General features: G+C 39.0%; 1 protein-coding gene across 1 annotated transcript in view; it reads left to right on the forward strand.

Annotated features, from left to right (window-relative positions):
* The window catches only part of CLIC4 (chloride intracellular channel 4), a 67,727-nt gene extending 48,589 nt beyond the window's left edge, over positions 1–19,138 (forward strand). Inside the window, exons 4-6 of the mRNA XM_032863791.1 lie at positions 2,963–3,069; positions 16,800–16,981; positions 17,708–19,138. Of these exons, the coding sequence (XP_032719682.1) occupies positions 2,963–3,069; positions 16,800–16,981; positions 17,708–17,872 (454 nt within the window). The 3' untranslated portion in view covers positions 17,873–19,138. The remainder of the gene's footprint in view (positions 1–2,962; positions 3,070–16,799; positions 16,982–17,707) is intronic.
* The last annotated feature ends 967 nt before the right edge of the window (positions 19,139–20,105 follow it).

Below are 20,105 nucleotides of genomic sequence, written 5' to 3' on the forward strand. Positions count from 1 at the left end.
TTTTTTTTTTAAGATTTTATTTATTTATTTGGCAGAGAGAGATCACAAGTATACAGAGAAGCAGGCGGGGGCAGGGGGCAAGAAGGCGCCCTGCCGAGCAGAGAGCCCGATGCGGGGCTCCATCCCAGGACCCTGAGATCGTGACCTGAACTGGAGGCAGAGAGAGGCTTAACCCACTGAGCCACCCAGGTGCCCCCCCCCTTTTTTAAAGTAAGAAATACAGTGAAAGTTGAATTTACAAGGGTAACTTAATGGGTTGTATAGTCAGACCTTATTCTTACATTCCCATGAGAAAGAAAATGTCAGATCTTTCCTAAAAGGATGGAAATATTCTTAGCTAGTCTCTGTGTTAATAGTCTGTGATGTCATACAGACTAAAGGACGGATCTGGAAGTCTGCACGCCCTGGATGCTTGTGTCCACGATGTTGTTGACACGTGGCTTTTTATTATTTTCCCACCTTTAGTCAAATGTTGAAATGAGACTGTCAGTCATTGAAAAGTTTTGCTTTATCAAGCTATTTGGGACAGTGGTTAATGATGAATTACTAAAATCCAGTGTTTGGGGGAATGCAGATAAGCTGGCAACTGATTGAGGATCTCTTGGTTTAGGATTTGATTTATCATTCAGAGAGAATCTGGTGTGTAGTAAAACAGAAACAGCACTTGATTTGGGGACCGAGGCCTGTCATAGTTTGGCAGTGCTTCTAACTAGTCTAGGGATTTGAGGGGCTCCAGTATATGAGCTTTCTAGAATGTACTTTCCTTTTAAGCAAAATGAGAGTTTTAGGTGAATGGTCTCTTGCAGTTCTGGTATCGAATGCATTAAGTTAGTAGTACAGATTTAATGGTTTGTCTTGGAGAAGAATAGGGCCTGTTTAACCTGCTTTAGAGAACAGTGCTTTTTGTTTTGTTTTGTTTTGTTTTTAAGAATTGTAATAGCATCCGTTTTCATATGGATAAGGATATGCCAATTGCAAATCCTTCTGCATTCTTACCTGTTCATTAAAATAGGTCTCTAGTATGCCTCTGTGTGCTCATCGGTACAACCTCTGCACTTAGTGTAATGCCTGACACAGAGTAGACTCTTAATAATTGGAATAAATGAATATATGTGAACAATGAAGGTATAAATGATCTGCAGTGTAAGCCTGCCTTCTAGCTGCCTTCATTAGAAAAACGAGGTACTGCTAAATATTGGTTGGGAAAAGAAGAAGAATTTTGGAAACTTGGCTAGTGGAAGACATAGTGTATTGAAGAGTCACTTATGTTCTTTGTGCTATTTTTTGTTTGGAATGGAATGAGTCAATGAAGTTACTGTATTACAAGCAGTAAAAACATTTAAACTGGAGCCTGGTTGTTTTTATAGTCAAAGGGAATTCAGGGATGTTGAACCTGGAATTAACTCTTTTAGCACAAGCAGGGGGGAAGAAAAAGAGGATAAAGTTTTCTATAGTTAAGGGGAGGGGAAAAATAAAAATCAAGCACTCATATATTACTAATATAGTGTACATAATCTATAACTTCATGAAATTCATTTACTATAATTGTTCACTGAAAAATTCATTCTGTAAATATTTTTGTTTATAAGAGAAATCTTTAAGCTTAAAAATAGATATTAAAAGGGAAGATGAATTGAACATATATATATTCAGTAGGTATTTTATAATCTCTGGTGTCCATTTTTTTAGATCTGTCTCTCCTAGAATTCAGAATTGCACATGTAAAAAAATTTGAATAAAAAAAACTAACCAGACACTACAGCTTGCAACTGAACTAAATTTCTTCCTAAAAATACCTCACCTTCATTATTGATTTTTAAAAAAGTGGCAAGACAGCATCCTAAAATACATGAAGAAATCTAAATTACCAGTTTAATGTTAGATTTTTTTCCCCCCCAAAGTCTTGACTGCATCAAGCCCAGTTTCCAGTGAAATTTTACAGGGCCTTTAAACAGATTAAGTGTTCCCTAAAATGGTGCTGATGGTCAGAATTCCTGTGGAGCCGACTCCCAGTGGGTGTAGCTGTCTGCGGAAGAGAGGAGGGAGGAGCTGAGTCTTCTCGCATGTATTTTCCAATTTGAGGAGGAAATAGACACTGAGTATGTGTGTTTGGAATTTAAGTATATAAAATACACGTTTGTGTGGTTGAAAAAAAAAAAGGCTGTGTGTCATGAATGTCCGTTTTCAAAGCAGATAAACTTTGTAAGAGCGGTTGTGAGCAGAATTCCCAGTGTCTTACTGTTCTGTTGCTCAGTACCACCCTTACCAATATCTAGCCCATGGGAGGTTCTGGAAAATCGCAAGTGTGGAGTTGAAGTGAGTGATCTGCTTCCTGCCGTCTTTGTCCTTAAACTACTGTGGATGACCTGAGATGCCCGCTTTTCCCCGCTCTCTGGGTTCTCTGGTAGCATCGGGTGTTTCAGTGCATGGGAATTGCCAGGGACCTGGTAGGCATTTCTGTTTCAAGAAGGCTCTGTAGTTGAAATGTGGCTTCTGCAATGGCGGAAGTGAATTTTTAACTTCCTATAACACCGGTTCACTCAAATTCATATTCAGATAGCCAGCCACACTTCACAAAATGGCTACCATATTGGAAATTCAGATATGGAGTGTTTCCATCATTACAGAAAGTTCTTTTGGACAGTGCTGCTCCAGACTTCTCTAAGATGCCCATTGGCTTGGCACATGCCTCTGAGCAAGTAGACTGTTTCCCCAACATCCTAATTTACAAAATGGAGGTGGAGTGCGGATGCCCTTTGGTTGCTAAGAAAATTAATATGTGAACAAAAACACTGCAGAGCTTTGTTTCCTAAAGAAAAAACACATCTTAAAAATACCATAGAAAACAGATGATGGCATTTCTTAAAGTAATAACTATTAAAAGGTGTCAAAAAACAGCAGTGGTTTGTTGATTGAGAGAACTTACAAGGATCTATCATCCATTCTCACTTCTCCCCCTCAGGTACTTGAAGCTTTCACCAAAACACCCTGAATCAAATACTGCTGGAATGGACATCTTTGCCAAATTCTCCGCATATATCAAGAATTCAAGGCCAGAGGCTAATGAAGGTAAAACACACACACACACACAAAACCCCACAAATGATTGGATTACCACTGCAGATAAAACAAAAAAGCCCCAAATAAATCCAAAAATCCTGTTAGGACAGTGATTTTAAATTAATATTTTGGAGTCCAGACCTTTCCATTAAGTATTAAAAACTGGCTTTCAAAGTTGACTGGAGATTTGATGATAAACAGGGTAAGTCCTTAAATTGCTGTTTTCCTGTTTTTGGCTAGTGGGACAGTGCCTGGGATAGTAGATGTACGATACAGTGTTTATTGAATGAATTGTTTTCCTGAAGGGGGAACTATACAGAGAATTAACGGGGCATCAGAAACAATGAGTGGTGTGGGTGTGGTGCTTTGGAATGGATCGATACAACTTCCTTTAGATTATGACTAAATCTTTTGTTTCTTGTTGGGTTCTGGTCACTTGAAATCAGCCTGGGTGGGTTTTTGTGATAATTCACCTTCAAGAGCAATTTGGGAAGTTACTCTAAGAGAGCATGTCTCCTCCCCCGTCTTCCTAATTTCTCTGCATCCTAAAAAGGGATTTTAGTTTCAAGTCCTGTTTTCATGTGAGAATTGTTTAGGGTAGTACAGATACAAAGTCCTTCTTTTCTTTATTAAAGGACAACACTATCTTATTAGTTCGTTTACCAAACTTACGTGTGGTGAAGGGAAGCCTCTTTGAGAGAGGTCCATTTAATGAGCCTTGTCTTAACCACACCATTCAGTCGTTTTTCTTCTCTTTGAGATGTTGAGCATTGTTCTGAGTAAAACTCTCCAGAGAGAGCATTAGTGTTTAAAATTAATTACAGCAACAAAAACGCCAGCTCCTAAAGACACTTTAATCCGTCATGGTTTTGGACAGTTTGGTGGCTTGGGTGTGGTTCTTTTGGGTAGAAACTTACGGCTGCAAATGAACAATAAACCAAAGAGAAGAAATTATCAGTGCTGGTTAAGCAAGAATAAACATCTTATAAAAAATGGAAGCACTCGCTGATTTCCTTATGTGATTTCTGTGGGCAGAGATCCAAGCCATTCAGGCCAGTATTTTTTTATTATTAAATTTTAAAATTGCGGCATTTTATAATCTAGTATTGAATTTCAAGGGTTTCTGGGATGATACTCACTGCATGTGATGTTTTTCTGCAGCAAAGGGAAAGAGGGAAAGGCCGTAGAGTCCGGGCCTGGCTTACAGCTCTTCATTGTGTTCCAGTAGCTACCTTGGTTTGGGGACAACTTTCCTAAGTAACTGGCTCTTTTTTTGCCTGCTGTTTCAGTGTAAGCATTTTATACTCTAAACAGTTACGATGGAGCCCCTCCTGTCCACAGACAGTATCTTTTCTGTCATACCCTTCCTGCCTGCAGAGGATTTCTTTTCATGAAATCATCCCCCCCCACTTTTTTAAAGATTTTATTTATTTCACACACACACACACACACACACACACACACACACAGCACAAGCAGGCAGAGTGGCAGACAGAGGGAGAAAGAGAAGCAGGCTCCCCCGCTGGGCAAGGAGCCAGATGCTGGACTCGATCCCAGGACCCTGGGACCATAACCTGAGCCGAAGGCAGCTGCTTAACAAACTGAGCCATCCAGGCCTCCCCGAAATCATCCTTTTATATCCAAATGCTCTTGCCCATAGTTCCTGAACCATCTGAGTTCAATTCATAATGTTTTCATTTCTCTGTGTAGTTTTTGGAAGCTGGAGGGTGGCTGAATTTCTTTTGACACTTGGTGGAAAGGAGAGGGAAATAAAATATGTTTGCTTAAAAAACAAAACAAAACAAAACACAAAACCCACAAAGAGCAAAACCAAACAATTGCTTTGGGGATGGGATAGAGGGGAGAGAACATGGGAGAAAGTGACTCATTTAAGTATAACTTTGTATTCTATTTTTTTCCTATCAGTTTGTTGCTGTCTTTTTTTTTTTTTTAAACATATAATATATTTTTATCCCCAGGGGTACATGTCTGTGAATCGCCAGGTTTACACAGTTAGTTTGTTGCTGTCTTAAGTAGCCACCTACGCTTACTGTCTTTCGAATGTTGTAACCAATAAGAACAAACAACATAACGGATCACTGAAAGGCTTTATATTAAATTACTTCTTGGTAAATAAGAATTCCAGTTGCCAAGCAGCTTTCCCCATAGGACCTGTCACTGCCAGGAGACTTTAGAAAACAATATTCCAAATCACTTTGGAGCTTACTGAGTATATGTAGATCTGTTGAAGGTGTCTTGTCTGTTTAGTGCAATAAAATGCCTTAAATCAGCCTTGGAAATTAGTGTTCCAGCTCCTCTTTCTCCCAAACTATAAACCACTTACAAAGAGATGGAGTTGACATTTTACGTGGTAACTCAGAGTAGGCAAAGTTTTGATCAGTTTTACCAACCTACTAAATATTTTACAAAATTCAATATGTTTGGGCAATTTTAAGACCTTTTAAGATGTAATTCTAAGTAAGGGATTCGATGCCTAGATGCTGTGGTATTGGATCAGTGAAAGAGAAGTGTCAGTACTTAGATTGGGTACAAAATACACAAATAGGGCTTAAAGAATAAAACAAAGGGAAACACAGGAGAGAGAGAGAAAGGGAGGGAGAAAGAAAAAAAAGAATGAATGAATGAATTCTTTTGGTAACATGTCCAAGCTGATTGGAAGTAAGTTTGTGTAATCTTTTGAAGCATTAAAAGAAATTAATAGGTAATTCCTTTTATGAGAATGGGTTAGATATGACCTGTTCCAGATCTGGGTTTTTAAATTTTTTTTTTTTACTTCTTTGTTTTCATTAATTTATATAAATTACTAAACTCCCAAATATAACTAGTAGATAATTTATTAGTGTGTTGGTATTTATAATACTCTTAAGAGCCCAGTGAATTTAGTAGTGATGAAATCTGCCATTGTGTTCTACAGCATATTTCATAATGTCCAAATTCTCATTTTTAAGTGGAGGCAAGGAATCTATAGGTTCTAATTCATTCTTTTTTATTCAGAATTCCTCCCTGCCTGTCTCCCTTCCTCTTTTTCTCTCTGTGGAAGTGTTTGGAATCAGAGGATGGTTGTTCATCATTGTAGCTATGGAACCAAATTGTATTATTATTAATATTTAATCATCTTTATTTTTTTTAAAAAGATTTTATTTATTTGCGAGAAAAGGTGAGAGTGAGAGAGAGAGTGCACGAGCAGGGGGAGGGACAGAGGGAGAAGCAGTCTCCTCACTGAGCAAGGAGCCCGTTCCGGGACAAGTCCCAGGATTCTGGCATCATGAACTGAGCTGAGGGCAGAGGCTTAACCCACTGAGCCACCCAGGTGCCCCATCATTTTTAAATACTCCTGACCTCTCCCTATTTTCTAATGGCCTTTACAAATTGTTTGCATAAGACTGCCCTTTACTGAAATTAGCAGTAGCTTTAAAATACAGTTTTATCCTTGTAAGGGCTCATAATTTTGGTATTCTTCATTATGAATTGTAGTCTTTTCCTACAGCAAATATGGTCATGTTAAATCTAATGCCTTCTGTTTTGCATTTATTCAAATTGTATACATAATTGACTAATGTATGCTTGTTGAAAAAGTTAAAAGCGTTTAGAAATAAATTCAATAAAACTTCAGTGCCCCTTCTTAACCTCATTTGAGCTCTTCCCCAACAGTTAATATTCATCCTTTTTTTCTATGTAATTTTGCAAACATTGTGTATGAGTGTGTATTTATGTGTATATTTACATTCTGCAATTGTTTTCACATATTATGTGGTAAAAGCCCTTCCATATCAACCAACTGAGCCACCCAGGCGTCCCAAAGCCCTTCCATATCAAAATGTAGATCTACCTCACTTTTTATAAATACTGCTTAATATTCCATAATACGGATTTTTATTTAACTGTTTCCTTGTTGATAGTTATCTAGATTGTCTCAAGTTTTTTTATTGTGACAAACAATGCGAGTGAATGTCCTTTGCTAGATTCCAAATAGGTCAGAAGATTTTGTTCCTCAAAAGTCTACATCAGTTTATATTCCCACTAACGTGAAAGTATTCATTTCCCCTCACTTCTGACCCTGGCATGGGTGTGCGTGTGCGTGTGTTATGTGTGTTTTAAAATTTTGCTATAGTCTCATAGGCAAAAAAGGGTGTTTTGATTTTCAGAATTAATCTAAAACTAATCGGATAGCCTCTATCACAGTTAAGTACTAATTTTTTTGGAGAGCTTTTCAAATACCTTCCTTAGAGATAACAAGTATTACCACAGCAAGGGTATTAGAGAATGGTTGCGCTAAGACAAGGAGCTCCTTTTTCATAGCTTGCTACTGCCTCCTAGTGGTCAGTCTTGACATTTTCTTTATCTTAACAATTCCTTTGTAGTTTGTCTTCAAAACTTCATATTGAATGATGCTTGATGCTCTTTAGTACCTCTTGGCCCCTCTGTTTTTCTTAGTTTTGTTGGCCTTCCTCAGGTTGTTACATAAAAATCGAATCAAACTAATTCACCATTCTTTGTTTGCATTAATATACCCTTTATTCTGAGGTTCTTATTGAAAAATTAATATTTCTAGGAGGTACAGCAGTTCAGCTCCATTGCAGGTGCTTACCTAGGTCCAAAATTGTAGAAAGAATAGTAATTTTAATGTTTACCAGTGTCTTAGTTTTAGTCTATGCATTGCATCTAGGATTATAAGCATCATATGTTTCAAACCTTATAAATTCAGAGTATTTTAGTTTTTCTGTTGAATATATTTGAAAACTAATCCAGGAGAAGGATGAATTTAGAGCAGGTTGAAGGTCACAAACTTGCCCAGACTTTGTTTCAGTGTTTGAATTCAGACAGTATTATCTTCCATAGAAGCCACGACTCCTTTCGTTATAATCTGGTCGAAGAATAAATCCTTATATCTAATGTGCATTTATTCTGTACTCACTGATTTTGATAGGAAGCATATTGAGTCTTTAAGTTGGTTCTTTTACAGTCCCGAGATTCTGCTCTCCCTTCCTTCTCACCACCCAGCACCCCCTTTTAAGTACAATCATGAAATTTCCATCCTGCCCTGGACTCCTTAAGTGACCTAACTATTTCTCACATTTCATTCTCTTGGCACTTTATAAATTTAACATTTTATGACTGTGTGCATGATCAGTAACTTGCATGTAATCAATGAAAGGTTATATTTACTGCTTTTGTATTTTTGATCTTTTGTTTTAAATGACGTGATTCCTTGTGACTTCCACAGCTACAACTCAGCTTCTCTAGTTTATTGGGCTCCAGTGTCATCCTGCTTAACTCTTTTCTCTAAGAAATCAACTAGCTTCATCCTGGCTATGGCTAGAGTGCCTTTTATTCATAAAATAAGTAGATCCTTGAACTTGATCTTGTCATCTGTCACTTGACATATATACATACATACATTCCAGTGTGTTTGATATGTTACCTAAGTAAAAAATTTTACCAGTTCTTCTTTACATTTTAAAATGGCTCTTATGTTCTATGGCAATATGCCATTCCTACCTCCTTTTTAGCTTCCCACAAAGATTGAACAGTCACATACAAATATCTCCACTCACCTGACTTTTTTTTTTTTTTTAAAGATTTTATTTATTTATTTGATAGAGAGATCACAAGCAGGCAGAGAGGCAGGCAGAGAGAGAGGAGGAAGCAGGCTCCCTGCTGAGCAGAGAGCCCGATGCGGGGCTCGATCCCAGGACTCCGAGATCATGACCTGAGCCGAAGGCAGCGGCTTAACCCACTGAGCCACCCAGGCGCCCTCACCTGACTTTTTAAAAAAGTATCTATTCTACATAGTCACCCGATTTTCTTTTGAACCTTCTCTAGACATTTAAGAAACTCCAAACTTTTTTTTTTAAATTTTATTTTTTATAAACATATATTTTTTTTCCCCAGGGGTACAGGTCTGTGAATCTCCAGGTTTACACACTTCACAGCACTCACCATAGTACATACCCTACCCAATGTCCATAACCCCACCCCCCCCTCCCAATCCCCCCCCCCCCAGCAACCCTCAGTTTGTTTTGTGAAATTAAGAGTCACTTATGGTTTGTCTCCCTCCCAATCCCAACTTGTTTCATTTATTCTTCTCCTACCCCCTTAACCCCCCATGTTGTATCTCCTCTCCCTCATATCAGGGAGATCATATGATAGTTGTCTTTCTCTGATTGACTTATTTCCCTAAGCATGATACCCTCTAGTTCCATCCACGTCGTCGCAAATGGCAAGATTTCATTTCTTTTGATGGCTGCATAGTATTCCATTGTGTATATATACCACATCTTCTTTATCCATTCGTCTGTTGATGGACATCTAGGTTCTTTCCATAGTTTGGCTATTGTGGACATTGCTGCTATAAACATTCGGGTGCACGTGCCCCTTCGGATCACTACGTTTGTATCTTTAGGGAAGAAACTCCAAACTTTTATATTTAATTATTGGCCTTCCTCTGTCTGTGATAGATATCGATCAGATGTTTAATTTGTGCTTGGGTAGAATGCTGTTAATATTGGGGGCTATACAGAAGAGGCACATGACACAGACTTTACCTTCAAAGAAAACAGAGTCCAGTCAAGGAGGCAAGAATAATGCATTGATTTAATAACAAGAATTAGAAGGAAGAGGTTCATGATTTAGTAGACTATTAGTTTAATATAAACCATCCCCAAGTTTAAAAATTTAACAACTCTAAAAATCTAACAGTGCTAATGTTAAAAGACTGAACATAACTAATATAACTAATACTTTTTTTTTTTTTTTTAAGAGTGAGAGCAAGCGGGGGTTGAGGTGGGGGGGCAGAGGGAAAAAGGGAGTCTCTCTTGCTGGGCTCCATCTCTTGACCCTGAGATCATGTCCTGAGCTGAAATCAAGAGTGGATGCTTCACTGATTGAGCCACCCAGGTGCCCCACTAATACATATTTTTCAGACATATTAAAAATGACAAGATAGTCAGTTATCAGATACTGATTTTAATATAGAGATTCATATTCAAAGGTAAAAGAACAATGTGGAAAATTTGAACTAAGAACTGGACATTATAAAAAAACAAATGGAAGTCCTAGAATTTAAAAATATGGTATCTGAGATTATGAATCCATTATGTGAACCGAACAGATGAGACAGTAATGAAGAATTAGTGAGCTGGAAGACAGGTCAGAAGGAAGTAGCTAATGGAGGCGCAGAGACAAAAGGACAAACAAAACAAACCGGAGGAATGAGTGTAAGACTTGAGGAACACAATGAAGAGAGGAACACATGTATGTAAGTGGAGTCCCTGAAGGGGAGGGAAGATGGAGCCAAAGACATAGAGGTAATCGCCAAGAATTTTCCAAAACTAATGAAAGGTAACAGGCCATGGAGTCAACCATTATGCCACCCCAGCAGGACAAATATAAAGAGAACCACACCTGTGTGTACATAGGCACCTGCTGAGAACCAGACAGAATCTTACTGGTGGCAGAGAGTTCGTCAAGGTAAAAGCAGCGAGAGTGAGCACTGATTCTCAGCAGCAGCAGTAGAATCCAGAAGACAATCTTAAGAGCTCTTCAGAGAGCTAAAAGTGAATTAAAATTCTGTAAGTAGTAAAATACTCTCCAAGCAAGCACATCCAAATAACTTTTTGTTTTTTCTTCAAGATACGACCTTTATATTTATTCCCTGGATTCGTACACTTGCTAAACCGGTCAGCTTTTTCTTACCGCCTTTTCCACGAGCCTCTAAAATTCACCATTTAGTTTATAGTTCTAGTAAACTAAGATGTCAGTCAGGGTCATTTTACTTTAATGTTCAGAATAAGGCAAATTCTCCTTCATGTCTGTATCTTTCCAGTAGGATATTATCCACACTTCCTGTGTCCCATGGCTGCTCTGAGAATTGATTCTGTTATATATTCACCAAGTGTTTCAGCTGAAAAAAATGCTGTAAGAATGTAATAATTAAGACATTAATTTTTTATTTATGAACTTTAATAAGTGATGGTGAAATAGACTTTTTGAACAAACAAAAACTGAGTACTTATCTCCGTAGACTCCCCCTAGAGGAAATATTTAGTTTTTCAGCAAGAAGGAATATGATTTCAGATGTACAGCAAGAGACAAAAGAAGGGAGGAAAGCAAAAAGTAGTATAAATACATTATAAAGTATTAATGAATACGGTCTGTATAAAACTGTAACGCCTTGTGGAATTTAAAATCTATGTCAAATGTATATACGTGACAATAGCAGCCTTCAGGACAGGAGGGAGGTAGTGACAGCAGAGGGTTCTGAGGCCCTTTCCTAATCCTGGAAGTGCTGAAAGTTATAAGTGAACTTTAAGTCAGAGGAACAAAGACTAGTCCAAGAGTGTGCAACACAGTAATAGAGGGAGAAATGAACAATAAATTTTAAAAACTTAATCCAAAAGAAGCAAGAGAACACAGAGCAAGTAGAAATCAAAATGTATGATGACAGATGTAAACCAAAGTTTATAGTAATTATATTCAATGTAGATGACTTAAATACTCCAAATTGAAGATGTCACTTGGCAGCTGGCTCCAAAATATGTTGCTGGGACGTCTGGGGGGGCTCAGTCGGTTAAGTAATTGCCTTTGGCTCAGGTCATGATCCCAGGGTCCTGGGATCAAGTTCTGCATCGGGCTTCTTGCTTGGCGGGGAGCCTGCTTCTCCCTCTGCTTGCTCTGCCTGCCGCTCCCCCTACTTGTGCTCTCTCTCTCTCTCTCTGACAAATAAATCTTTTAAAAAAATGTTGCTTATGTGCAAGAACAAATACATACACGTGAAACACACACATGTATTCAGGAAAGGTAAAGTAGTGTGAATACTAACCAAAAGAAGTGGGCAAAGCTGCACCAATACCAGACAAGGAGACATGAAGAAACACCAACTAGACATAAGGAAGCATGTTTCAAACTGACTTAAAGGGGTAATCTACCTGAAAGAGAGAATGATTCTGAATCTATTACTAAATACCTAGCCTGAAAATATATAAGCCAAATTCATAGAACTAAAAGAGAAATAAACTAATCCACAGTCTTGGTGGGAGATTTTAACTCACTCCCTTAGTAACTATTAGAATCACCCAAAAACGAGCCGTCAGAGGGTCTAGCAGGATTGAACAACGCAACGAACACGTGTAGTCTTGCTGATATGTACGTAGAACACCATCCCCAGTGACTGCAGAATTATACGTCTGGTTTTCTAATGCTCATAAAACACTTCATCAACATTGACTGTAAAGCTGGGCTGTAAAGCAAATCCGAAAATTTTTCCAAAAAATGGAAATTGAAATCATACAGAATATATTTTTTTCTGACCACAAAGAAAAGAAGCTAGAGATCCATGACAAAAATCACAGCTAGAAAATTTCTGCGTCTTTGAAAACTTAGTAGTGCGTTTCTAGTAACCCATGGGCTGAAGAAAAATAAAATTAGGAAAGACAACAGATGTCGTTTTATGTGATATGGCTAACATTGTGCTTAAAGGGAAACTTATAACTATAAGTGCTTATATTAGAAAAAAAGATTGGAAATCCGACCGTCTCCACCTCGAGGGTTTAGGTAGGAAAAGATCAGCTAGTTAAACCCAAGAAGGTAGAAGAAAGGAAATACTAATGAACAGATTTCCTTGAAATAGTAAACAAATATGACAGAGGGGTCAGCAAGGCTAAAAGTTCTCTGAAAAGTCAGTAAATTGATAAATTGATATATCAGTTTATCAAATTGATAAATCTCGACAAGAAAAATCCAGAAAAATGAGAAAGGCAGCAGTAACCAATATTAGGAACAAAAGGGGATTGCTACAGGACTTACATTGACGTGATTTTTAGAGGATGTTGTGAAAATTTTTATGCTTATAAATTTGAAAACACTATCGGTTAAATTTACAGAAAGTATAGTGTAACAATTACTATAGGAGGGCATAAAATGCGAATAGTCTTATAGCTATAATTTAAAGCCATTTCTTAAAAAAATTCCAGACCCGGATAGTTTCACTGATGCACTTCTTCTAAGCATTTGGGGAAGACGTAACATTGGCGTTGCACAGTCTTACAGGGAACAGGAGAGAGGAAGATACTTTCCAGCTTGCTTTTTGAGGGCAACCTTGACACTCAGACCACACAAGAACATCAAAAGAAAGATGATTTCAGGCTATTCTCTCCCAAACATAGATGCTATAGTCTAAAGTAAAACATACCTAATCTAGCAATATGAGAAAAGATAAAACACACAACCAGGTGGGGTTTAACTAAGGAACAGAAGATTGTTTAAACATGAAAATATCTCTATAAATTCATAGAATAAAGGAGAAAAATATCATTTCAATAGAAGCAGAAAAAGTACTTGATAAAATTTGATACTTAGGGTACAATGATTTTTTTTTCTCCTTAACGAACTAGATATAGCAGGAACTGCCTTAATTTGGCAGAGAGAATCTACAAAAACTTCAGCAAATATCATACGTAATGGGAACTAGTAAAAGGTTTCCTTTGAGACTGGGAACTAGGAAGTGGTGCTCACTGTCCCCACTTCTGTTCAGCACTGTAGTGGAGGTCTTGGCCAGTACGAAAGGCAAGAGAAAGAAATAAAAGGTAAGAGCATTGTAAAGGAAGGAACAAATTTATCATTATTCTTAAGCAATATAATTCTGTATGTAGCAAATCCAAAGGAATCTACTGAGAAACTGTAGGAATAAAAAAAATGAATTAGCAAGGTTACTGTGTATGAGGCCATTAGAAGAATCAGTTGTGTTTTTGCATGCTAGCAACAAACCATAGAAAACCTGCATATGTTTATACCATCAAAATGTCAGATTTTTAAAAAAAGATTTTATTTATTTATTTGACAGAGATCGCAAGTAGGCAGAGAGGCAGGCAGAGAGAGAGGGAAGCAGGCTCCCTGCTGAGCAAAGAGACCGATGTGGGGCTCAATCCCAGGACCCTGGGATCATGACCTGAGCCACAGGCAGAGGCTTTAACCCACTGAGGCATCCAGGTGCCCCAAAATGTCAGATATTTAGGAATCAATCCAATAAAAGATGAGCAAAGCCTCTACATAGAAAACATACAACACTAAAAGAGATGAATTTAAATAAGCGGTATTGATAGGTTGGCAGCCTCAGTATCATAAAGATGCCCGTACTCAAGATGGGCTCTGTTGAATCTGTAGATCATTCAAAAGCCCGGCCGGTTTTCTGTGCATGCGTACATGCATGCGTGTGCAAATTGACATGCTAATTCTAAAATTTATTAGGGAAATGGAAGGAACCAAGAATAGCGAAGATGATCTTGAAGAGAGACTTAATATTATCTGATATCAAGACTTATAAAGGAATAGTAGTTAAAACAGTGTTGTACTAATACTAGAATAGAATAGAACAGTGAAACCGAATATGGAGTCGAGAAAATACCCCTGTCTCACACCCTACACAAAAACTAGTTCGAGGAGGGTTGTAGATATAAATATGAATGGTAAATAATATACCTTCTAGAAGATAATGGAGGGTATCTTCATAATTGGGGGATAGGTAAGATTTCCTCTTAAATCTGGACGAAGCACTCATTGTGGAAGAAACAATTGATTAATTGGACTTTAGGTTTAGTAACTTTGGTTTGTAAAAAGTCACCATTTAGGGAATGAAAAGGGTGAAGGTATACGTAACATGTAGAACCACCAGGGGTTTGCAACTGTAACTTATAGAGAACTCCTACAAATAAGATAAGCTATGTAATGAAGAATGAGCAAATGGCACTTTACAAAAAGAGGATATCCAAATAGTAAATAGGAGAAGGTGTTACACCTGATCTGTCATCCCCCAAGTGACTAAAGCTGACCCTACCGAGTGGTGTTGAAGGTGTGAAGTCACTGGGACATCTCTGCACCGTTCTTTGTCGTGTGGGGACTTGGCAAGTCGATCGCAGTTTCTCCTCAACCTGAGCACAGGTATACCCAGTAACTCACAGCTCCACTTGTGAGTGGAATAGGAACAGACATGCGCCAAAAGATTTGTCCAAGAACGTTTGCTACCCGATTAGTCATGAGCCTCAAACCGGAAACAACACAGACCCCAGTAAGGGGTTGGACGAGCACTTACATAATCGCGCAGTGGAATGCTGTGTGACAGTGACTGTGGCTTACCTGCCTGGCACAGCTCCCCAGATGATGATCCTTAGGGCACTACCCTGGGCCCTCCGCCTGTCCTTCACTTCCCTGGCTTTGGCGTTCATTTATGTTCTCAGGATTTCCAGTCATACTGCTCCAGCCCAGACTGTTCCAGACACTGTGGCCCAGCTGTCTGTCTGGCGCTTCTACGCCGATGTCCCACGGACACCTCAAAGGCAGCACGTACTGAACTCCTGTCCGCATCCCCTGAACCTGCTTCTCTAGGCAGGGAAATGTGGCAGCAAATGATACCAGCGTTTGCCCTGGGAATTGTTTGTTGGCCTTTTCTCTGCACTGTGCCTATTCCCCAGAATGTAAACGCAAACTGCTTTGTCCAAGAGCGGGTTTAACGATGCTTGGAATAACAGTTGGCATGTAGTAGGGGCTCACGTCTGTATTTTGTTAAAAACATCTATCCTTTTTCCATACTCAGTTTTGTTTCCAAGCTCTGTTGGTTTTTGTCTTCTAAGTACGTCTAAAATCCACTTACTCCTCTGGACTGCCATCTGTTGTCTGCGCTGCTAGGAGGGGGCCAAGGCACGAGTGGGTGGGAGCAATTTGGAAGAAGAGGTTTTGAGTTAGGACACACTTACGCTGCTGGTGAAACCTCTAATACACAGCATAGAAAACTTTTGTCTTTTTCTCTAATGGAACTAAATTTATTCGAACTTATGACTGTATTGGTTGTCACCTCATGACCTTTATCTTTCTTCCGTGGCCGAGCACTGCAGTCAGTGGTGTGAGTGAGCTTGGCACTCCGGGAGTGGGGGGTGAAGGGGGCCTGGGAAGGTAAAGGATAAGAAGCGGTAATAGAAGACTTGTCTATTGTTATTCCCTATTCCTCTCTAAGGACATCCCCACCCCCTCCGCTAAAGGTCACTACCCTTGACTTTCCAGGTATACCGGGGTGGCTCTGTCCCACTCGTCTCCGAATTATAACAGTCGTAGCTTCTTAATCTATTTGGTTGAAGAGCCCCCTGATTCACTATTGTAAATTGAACTCTCTACTCAGATGCCTGCGTGTTATTATCAAATAGTGCTGTTCTTGGCTTCCTGTGTATTACAAGACAGTGCAAAAACTTCAGGCTTTCTGCTTGGATGGTCTGTATTGGATCTTAGCATGTTTCTTGGTTACAAATCCAAATATTCCTGGGGAAATAGGCATTCAAATTCAGGGCAAGAATCTCTGTCTTGGCAAAATTTTCTTTCCTAGACTTGAATTAATAGCTTTGCCTATTCTCACTCATTTTTCTAGTTTAAACAGCAAGTGTGTCAGGTCATAGTGTGTTTGTAAGTGGGGCATTTAGTTGCTGAGTTGTTATAGATTCCAGTTTTTGAAACTGTCATGCTCTTTTCTGTATTTTCCTGAACAAATGTACTTGCTTGTCTCATCCCTTTTCCCTCGTAAATAAGATCCAGGAGAGCAGGAACCTCACCTGTCCAGTTCTGCGGCACTTCATGTCAGCGTAAACATTTGATAAAATCGTTACTGACCGGAAGAGTATTGCTGCTGCTTTGGGGCTTGGGTGGTTTTCTCTCTCACAGTATCCCCATCTTTCTTTCAGCATTGGAGAGGGGTCTCTTGAAAACCCTGCAGAAACTGGATGAGTATCTGAATTCTCCCCTCCCTGACGAAATCGACGAGAATAGTATGGAAGACATTAAGTTTTCTACGCGTAAGTTTCTGGATGGCAATGAAATGACATTAGCTGATTGCAACCTGCTTCCCAAGCTGCACATTGTCAAGGTAGGCCTGTTGGATGTGGTGTCACGTTGCCATTAGACCACATATTCTCTGTGTACTAAGCCCTTTCTTTGTCTATGACATACTTTTTTTTTTTTTTTGATCTGGTATGTGACTAGGAACCCCGAACAATATAACTTAATGCTATTTAGGCAACAGTTGGAATATCCTAGGGTTAGTAGAATGGAAAATTATGTCTTAAAATTTAGGCATATGAAGAATTTGTGTGTGTGTGTGACTGTTTAAAAATTCAAAAATGTAGCAGGTAAGTTTGAATTGGAATTTGCTACATTGACTTATGTTGTCAAATTCTGTTCTTTGGTCACCTGGTTACATCCGTAACAAGGCAAAGAAATATTTACTGAGCATTTATTGCGTAAGACACTGTGCTAAATAGAATAGTAGCTAATACTAGTTGTGTGACAAAGATCAAGACCGAGGAAAACAGAATCATGTGCGTGCCTTCAAGTATTTACCTGGGGACTCCCCCGGCTGTCCCTCTGGGTCACCAGGGCAGACGTTTGCAATCCTTGTCACGTTACTGAAGTTCTGATGTACCCTGCGGTCCTTGTCATTGTTTAAAACTTTAGTTAGAATGAAGGGGGACTTCTTCCCAAATAGAAGCAGTTCTCAGAGATTCACAGAATTCATTTGCCCTAAAATCAGAGCTAAGTCTGGTTTACAAGTCATGGAAAATAAATGTTAACTTTTGATGTCTTTGTATTTCAGGTGGTGGCCAAAAAATACCGCAACTTTGATATTCCGAAAGGGATGACCGGCATCTGGAGATACTTAACTAATGCATACAGTAGGGACGAGTTTACCAACACTTGTCCCAGTGATAAGGAGGTCGAAATAGCCTATAGTGATGTAGCCAAAAGACTTACCAAGTAAATGTCACTGATGAGAGAGATGTCTTCGCATCTTCCCCTAAGAATATGCTTTTCCTAACAGACTGCTCCTGTTCCTATAAAGTAGAAATTTTATTTTGCATGAACGTGCAGTTATTCAAGATAAGGATAAAGGATAGACAAGGTATAGTAGCTATCTTTGAATATACACTCCTAAGCAGTATTATGTTAAAACTCTGTATCCTGTGTCCCTCCCCTGCCCCAGACTCTCCTCTCCTCTAATTCAGAGACACGCCGCCACACTCCCCACTTGGTAGCGGTAGGTCGCTGTCTGTCCGGAGCCCTGACCGTTTCGTCTGTCCACGGTGGACAGGGGGCCGAACTTCGGACGTGCAGTGTTTAACTGTTAAAATAGTACCCACGACCTCCTCAGTCAGCCCCAAACTGGTGCACAGTGCATGGTACAAGGAATATTTATGTATTCTGGGAATTGTATAATATGTAGTAAGAGTATATGAAAGGATCGCTACTGTATCAGAACACTCTGTTTCAGTTCAGTCTGTCCTGGGTCTGTCACCAACGGTGGAGAGAGCCTTCCACAGAAAGTCACTACAGAGTTTGCTGTTTTTTACTTTGTACATGGATTTTTACTTTTGCGCAAAAGCATTTATCCTTCATGCCAGTTATATCTGAGGCTCTGTAGAAGCTAAAAGTTCAGAGAGAGGGGTGATGCCCTCAAGATCTTCCTCAAGCATTTTTATCTATATGAGAAAAACCAGTGGGCCCCTGCTACTCTGTCTGCATATGTTGTTTTTTGTGTGTATTCTGCCCAGTGCCATTTGTTTGGAACTTTATTGCTTTCCTCCTTTATTTTGAAAAGCTCCTTTTTAGGTAAGCATAGACCTTGCTGTCCAGAGATCTGTTGAGTAACACTACATAAACTGATACTTAGTTGATTTAGCTACAGCAGTACAACAACTTGTAATGTCAAAATTAACACAGGTATTAACCTAAGGAATGTAGCGTGGGTCTGTCAAAATATTAGGCAGAATTTTGTTTCTGAAGCGTATTTAATTAATATGGATAATCTAAAGGATGCATTATCCAATATATATCAAAAGCAAGGTAAAACACACATTACCAGCTTTCCCATTCTACCCCTCCTCCCCAATGACTGTTAAACTTTGGGTAGAGTGTGGTTCACTCCTTTTGAACTGTATTATAGTTCTAATGGTGAGTACGTATTTACTGCAGTTTTGCCTAATCTCAATCATTGAACTTCCTTCGATTAAATTTTTCTAAAGCTACATTGAGGAATAGCACTCTGCATGGTTTGTTTTTGTTTTTTGGTTTTTTTTTTAATTGAAGTCCTAAACCAGGAATGATTGGTTCTCTAACAAGGGAAGATGAACTTGGTAAAAATAAAACAAAGTTTGCTATGTATTTATTCATTTTTTAAAAATGGACTCTCTAAGTACTACTGCTCCAAAGACCGTGGTTGTAACTAAAATACATTTTTGGTAATTTTTTTATATGTAACTTGTTTAAGACGTGCTATTTCTCATAGGCTGTTTTTGGAAATTTATATTATTGCTTTAAAATGGCAATGTCCCCCCCCCCCCCCCCGGTGTGTTAACATTTAGTAATCACTGGCGTTAGGGAAGCAGCCTGATTTTGATAAGCATATACTGCATTTTTTAACCTATCAGTAATTAGCTTGGTATAGAAAGATAAACTCCAGATTGTATCCATTTGGCTTCAGGGAGGTTTCTTTGCCTTGCCCTTCTTACAACTCCTTATTGCTGATCAAAAGTCTGGGCACCCACCTTTTTGTCATTAAATATTGGATAGTGACTTATCTGGTTGCAAGAAAAGCACTCAGGTTATCACTGAGAAATTCTAGAGCAGTAGTTTCAGTGGGTGAAAATGTCCTGTGTGCACCAGGACACAGGCAGCCATCACCACTTCCCACCTCCTTTTAAACCGGTAGTGACTTGGCGTTCAGGTGATACTGAACCTCTCCTTATGGCTCTCAAAGTATGAAAAAGATTCAGGAGAAGGGTCTGTTCTTTCCAGTGAGCAGGGGACTGCGTGGTGCAGAATAGAGGGGCTAATGAGGACGGAGGTACATTGCTCAAAATAGCGGGACGAAAACCACATTCTGAAATCCAGTCATGAACTGTTTTCACTTTGGATACTTATTCTCTTCATTGTCTCTTTAAAACTTATCCCATGATTGTGTTTGGCTCTCTCTCTAGATGTCCAAGAAAGGCCGG

The sequence above is a fragment of the Lontra canadensis genome, unplaced genomic scaffold, assembly GCF_010015895.1.
Source record: "Lontra canadensis isolate GAN:19392208 unplaced genomic scaffold, GSC_riverotter_1.0 scaffold25, whole genome shotgun sequence".
Lineage (NCBI taxonomy): Eukaryota > Metazoa > Chordata > Mammalia > Carnivora > Mustelidae > Lontra > Lontra canadensis.